The sequence below is a fragment of the Myotis nattereri genome (assembly GCF_964212035.1).
Source record: "Myotis nattereri genome assembly, chromosome: 12".
NCBI classification, from domain to species: domain Eukaryota; kingdom Metazoa; phylum Chordata; class Mammalia; order Chiroptera; family Vespertilionidae; genus Myotis; species Myotis nattereri.
The window spans coordinates 13,730,050-13,735,692 of record NC_138087.1 but is presented as its reverse complement, the minus strand read 5'-3'; the positions used below and the strand labels follow the sequence as shown (position 1 = coordinate 13,735,692).

Here is a 5,643-nt window from a genome sequence, read left to right as displayed (position 1 = left end):
TGGCCCGTGTTGAGTGTTCACTGTTGGTTCTGACACACATGTGCATGCTGGTCAGTGCGTTCAGGGGTCAGATCGGGGCCCCTGTGCCTTCTTGTGGGGAGACATTACTCAAGGGTTTCTGTGTTGTTGTGCAAGCCCAGGGCAGAGAGGGGGTGATTTATTGAGAAAAGGGAAGACTGAGGAGCAATGGGGCCCTGATATTTTAGACACGGCCTTTAGACACGGATGTGACCCTGAAGCCTGGTGCCTCCATGACTCCTTTCATGACACAGCCCTTTCCCCCACCCACTACTGGCCCCGCCCACCGGCCACCTTGGGAGCAGCACCTGCCGCCCCTCAGGACCCCGTCATTCCCTCCTGGCCACCCCCTGGTGCCCTTTGGGTGCCTAAAACTTACCTTGGAGAAGGTCACTACCGGGGTGGGTCTGCCTGGGGTCATCGCCCCCAGAGCAGATTGCTGCCCAGGGCCAGGCCTCTGAGGCTGGCAGGGTCGGTGCCAGGGAATCCTTAGGGCGGCTCTCAGGGTCAGCGCTGGCTGGGGCGGTTTCTTCTCGCAGACCGTGGTCAGGGAGCCTTGGCGATGGGGAGCAAGCTCTCCAGTGGAGTAATTCCCAACTGGAGGTCAGAGCGGGACAATGACCTGAGGACATGTGCCCCCGCCGCAGTCTGCCCGTCCCAATGGCCCTCCCCTGGGAGACTCCCTGCTCTGACTGCCCAGGGGCTACAGGGGCCCAGAGCGCCTCAGTGCTGTTTGCTGGTTCCCCTCCTCCCTTCACCCTTTCCTTTGTCTCAGCAGCATCTGCAGTGCTGGGAGCGGATGTGACCCTGCAGCCTGGTGCCTCCGTGACTCCTTTCATGGCACAGCCCTTTCCCCCGCCCACTACTGGCCCCGCCCACCGGCCACCTGGGGAGCAGCACCTGCCGCCCCTCAGGACCCCACCATTCCCTCCTGGCCGCCCCCTGGTGCTGCCCGCTTTGCCCAGGACACCTCTGGTGGCAGGAGATGCGGGTCAAGGCCCCGCTGGGCCTGGGGCTTGTAACATCATGGACCAGGTCAGGTCAGAAGGGGGACGACCACAGCCCTCCCAGACTCAGACCATTGTCCTGACTCAGGCCCCCCTCAACGGGAGTGCTCCAGGTGCCATCTGTGGGGGTGCTGTGTGTCCTGCACCCCTCTTCTTGGAAGCCACTGCGGTGGAGACGATTATGCCCGCCTCGGCTTTTGGGGGCACCCAGGCCGGCGATGGAGGCTGGTGTCCCGGCCTTCCTCCTCAAGCTCCACCACCAGCTGCCCAGCTGGCCACCATCGTCCCCCGAGTGGACCCTGGACCATGGCCACATGGGGCTTCCAGGGAGGGTGGCCTGGCCACCTCCCAGTCCAAGGCCTCGCTGGATGACGCCTGTAACCCCAAGAGTGTGTACGAGGACTTCCGTCGTTGGCAGTGCTTCAAGGCCCTGGCCCGGGAGCACCTTCCCCAGAGTCCTGATTTGGGAGCTCTTTGCTGCTTCCTCATGTGAGTGCATTGGGCAGGGCAGGGGGTTCCTGGAGCTTTCAGTCCTGCCGGGTGGGGGTGGGAACCTGGTGCCACTGAGCTGGGTGGGCAGGTGGGTGGAGGCCAGGCTGCAGCCATGACTCACCCTGAGGCATTACAGGCCAGCGCTCCGGTCCCTGTCCCGCCTGAGGCCCACCATGACACTGGAGGAGGGAATAGGGCAGGCCATGCAGGAATGGCAGCGCAAGAGCAACTTTGACCGGAGGGTCTATTCTGAGATGGCAGAAAAGTGAGTCAGGGTCCTTGGTCCCCACAGCTGGGGGTGGGGGCTGACTGTGGGGCAGGGTCCAGCTGTGAGGTCCCATCAGAGAGGAGGGTGGTGGGAGGGTGTCACTCAGCACGGGGTCCCCGCAGCCCAGAGGCCCTTCTCTCCTGGGGAAGCCTCTCCCTCAGCTTCAGAGTGTGGGTGCGTCTGTCCCACCTCCCAGGAGCTCCCCGCTCCTCTGATGCTGACCCATCCTGGGCTGGACATGAAGGCTCAGGACAGGCTGGGGAGAAGGTGCCCCGCCCATCAGGCAGACTCCAGCCAGAGGGGCTGTGCAGGAATGTGCTCAGCCAGCCTCCTGCCTCCCCAGTGTCCGGGCTCTGACAGCCCCAAGGCCCTGGCTCTCCCATCCCTCCACCCGCTGCTGCCTTTCTGGGCTCCCTGCGGCCTCCTTCTCAGCACAGCTGTGCCCCCCTCACCCCCAGGTTCATGGAGTTTGAGGCGGAGGAGCAGATGCGGTTTGAGAAGTTCCAGTGGAAGAAGGGGGCGCACACCCAGCCTCCTGCTGCCCCACCGAGACCTGATCTTCGGGGGCACCCAGCCCCAGTGGTGGGCGGGCAGCCAGGTAGGCCAGCACGTTCCCACGGGAGCCCATGGCCAAAGGCAACAGGGCCTAGGGCTGGCCACTGTCCCACCCACATGGGCCCTTCTCCTTCAGGGGGGCTTTGGTCTTTCAAGGGAAACAGCCCTGAGAGTCCCCATGGGTTCTGGACCTGGTCCACTTTCTCATCCCCTCTCCCCGCTCCCTGTCAAAGGCCCCACATGAAGTCTGCTGAGAAGCGGGTTGACAGCGGCGCCCCTCAGAGCTTCGGTGGCTCCACACTTCCTCACACATGACTCTCTTGGGTGCTCCGCTTTGGCCTCCCCTCACATAGTCACAGGCTTCAGGTGGCCCGACCCAGCCGCACCCATATTAATGCCCCAAACACTGCCCTCAGCATCGCATGCCCTGGAGGTGGGAGCTTTACCCCCTCACGCTCCCTCCTCTTCTCTCTCTGCCCAGCTCGCACTATCAGTAAGGCTGTACCCAGCGCCCAGTGGGCCTACACAGCCCCGCTACCCCAGGAGACCGAGTCCTGCAATGGGACCCCCCCTGAGGCCGAGCAAGAGGACATGGACATCATGGATGAGCTGCCCATGGGGGCGCCAGGTGGAGAATGGGAAGATGAAATAAAGGAGTGTCTGCAAGATGAGGGTCTCCTGAGCTACCTGGACCAGCTGTGCTCCCAGGAAGACTTTGTCACCCAGGTGGGCTGGCTCGCAGCTCCGGGTCTATAAGGTCCCAGAGGGAGGCGCTGCAGCACCCAGAGCCGGGTTCTCCCAGGCTGATGGGATTGGGCTCTGCTCTTTGTTCCTGAGCTGGGCGTGTGAGAGTGTGTGTGAATGTGTGTGTGTGTGTGCTGTGTTCATGTGGGTATGCCCGTGTGTGTCTGTGTATGTGCATGTATGTGTTTCTGTGTGTGTGTGTGTGTGTGTGTGTGTGCGTGCACCTGATGACCATGATGGAGTAAAACACCCGCCTGAGCAGGAGGACGGGTGGGTCTTGGCTTTCCCACTTGTGCTCCAGGCCCCGCTGACTCCCAGTTCGCTCCCTGCCAAGGGGCTCACAGCCGCTTCCTTCTGTCCCAGGCGGAGGAGGTCATTGACCTCCAATTCATGGAACAAATAATGTCCCCAGACGCACAGCAGGATCCCTTGGCCCTAGCTGAGGAGTTGGAGCAAGAAGAAGGGCTCACTGCTGCCCAGGTGAGCCAGGGGAGGGTGGACATTAGGGCCATGGGAGGGGGTCCCCAAGTGAGCCATAGGACCCAGGGACCCCAGGGGAGTTAGAGGAGGGACAGGCCCTAGTGAGTCAGGGAGGAAGGGATCCAGGTAGATCGGGGGTGGGGGCCCTCAGGGAGCCAGGGGAGGGCGCACCCAGGTAAACCAGGGAAGGGAGCAGCCCAGAACCAGGACACACATGCCAGTGTCCACGCCACCCCTGCCTGCAGGCACCGCATGCCGAGGGCCAGTCCTGGGTGGGAGCAGGGCAGGACGACAAGAAGGAGAGGGCTCCAGCGAGGAGGGGGTGGGAGCCCAGAAGGGGAGGGGCCACAAGGCTGGGAATATGGCACAGGGGACAGAGGAGAGACACATGACTGTGGTGGATTCCAGTCACGGTGTCACCTCCCCCCCCCCCCCTGTGCCATTGTCCAGTCACCCACGCTCCCCCCACTCCACACACACACACACACACACACACACACACACACACACACACACGTGTGCAGCGCCAGTCACTGTCCCTTCTTCCTCCCAGCTGGTGGGGAAGCGAGTCCTGGCCTCCAAGGAGGGGGTCGTGCAGGCACCCCCGAGTCACGGTGCTCCCCTGTGGGGCTCAAGTCCTTCTGAATCTGAGACCAGCCAAGATGCCCAGAGGCGTGACCGTGGCCCCCAGCTGGGGGTCAGTGACAAAGCCTGCCCACCAGAGACTGACTTCAAGGACCAGCAAAGGCGCGGCCCAGCAGGCGCCCACCGGCCCAGGCCCCAGGCCTTTGCTGTCTCTGCGGGGCGTCAGGAGCACCCACCACTCCGGGCTCGATGCCCCCCCGCTGCTCCCCAGGGCCACGGGCCTGCTGACTGCGCACTGGGCCCCAGGGAGGCCTGCGTCCCCAGAGAGGCCTCTCCTGTCAGGGAGACTCGCGGGCCAGCGGACAGGCCCCGTGAGGAGGAGGAGGACCTCCGCAGCCTGGCCTTCCTCTGGGCCTCTCCCGGCCGCCTGCTGCCCTGCGCGCTCTCTCTGAGTCCTGTCCCCGCCTCGGGCCTGGCCTGCCCTGGAGGTCGGGGGCCCCGGGGCGCCGCCCAGTCCCAGTCCCTTCAGAGACGAGGCCTCAGCCGCGCTGCACCTGCCGCGTCCAAGTCTCAGAAGAAGACGCCCCGCCCAGGGGCCGACCTCGGGGTCTGTGGGCGGCCAGCACTGGCTCTGGGGCTGGTGCCCTCCTCACAGCCTCGCAAGAGGAAGTGTGACCCGTCTGACCCAGGGAGTGGGAGGAAGCGGCACTGCAGCCAGGATGGAGCAGAGGGGTGTGCCCCCCACTGCCAGCGCCCCGAGGGGCCCAGACTGCATGGGGCCTGGCTGTCCCCCAGAGGAGCCACGGGCTGCTTCTCATCGCAGGGCTGATCCTGCTGTTCCACTGACATGGGAGGATGGGAGGTGGGAGGGTGGGTGGTGGGCCTGGGGTGAGGGTAGGAGGGAGGACAAGACCATTAGGGTGGGGGTGGGCCTGGGTGGGGGTAGGAGGGAGGACAGGACCTTTAGGGCGGGGGTGGGCCTGGGGTGGGGGTAGGAGGGAGGGCAGGACCATTAGGGTGGGGGTGGGCCTGGGTGGGGGTAGGAGGGAGGACAGGACCATTAGGGCGGGGGTGGGCCTGGGGTGGGGGTAGGAGGGAGGGCAGGACCCTTAGGGTGGGGGTGGGCCTGGGTGGGGGTAGGAGGGAGGACAGGACCATTAGGGTGGGGGTGGGCCTGGGGTGGGGGTAGGAGGGAGGGCAGGACCCTTAGGGTGGGGGTGGGTCAGGGTGGGGGTAGGAGTAGCACCTTTGGGGCATTGTGGGTCTGTTATGAATAAAGATAATTTTGTTTGAAAATGCTCTGGAGGCTGCTGTGTCTGTACTCGGGTCTGGGCTGCTCCTTGGAGAGGGGACCTGAGAGGAAGGGAGGATGCGGGAGGTCCTGGGCGCTCTGCATCCACAGGGGACCCTCAGTCCCTCCTCCTGATTGACAGGGACCTCTTCCTGCTCCTGGGAGCACACAGCTCTCCAATTCCCAGGGACCCCTCCCACCAC

At 64.4% G+C, this 5,643-nt stretch overlaps 1 protein-coding gene across 1 annotated transcript; it reads left to right on the top strand.

The window, feature by feature from the left end:
- Positions 1 to 678: 678 nt before the first annotated feature.
- LOC308528435 (NUT family member 2G-like) lies at positions 679 to 4,978 on the top strand (the record flags this gene model as incomplete). Its single annotated transcript, XM_081104034.1, has 6 exons — positions 679 to 1,514; positions 1,654 to 1,782; positions 2,244 to 2,383; positions 2,822 to 3,066; positions 3,448 to 3,564; positions 4,118 to 4,978. 6 exons carry the CDS (start codon positions 679 to 681, stop codon positions 4,976 to 4,978), a joined length of 2,328 nt encoding a protein of 775 aa, XP_080960160.1.
- Positions 4,979 to 5,643: the final 665 nt, after the last annotated feature.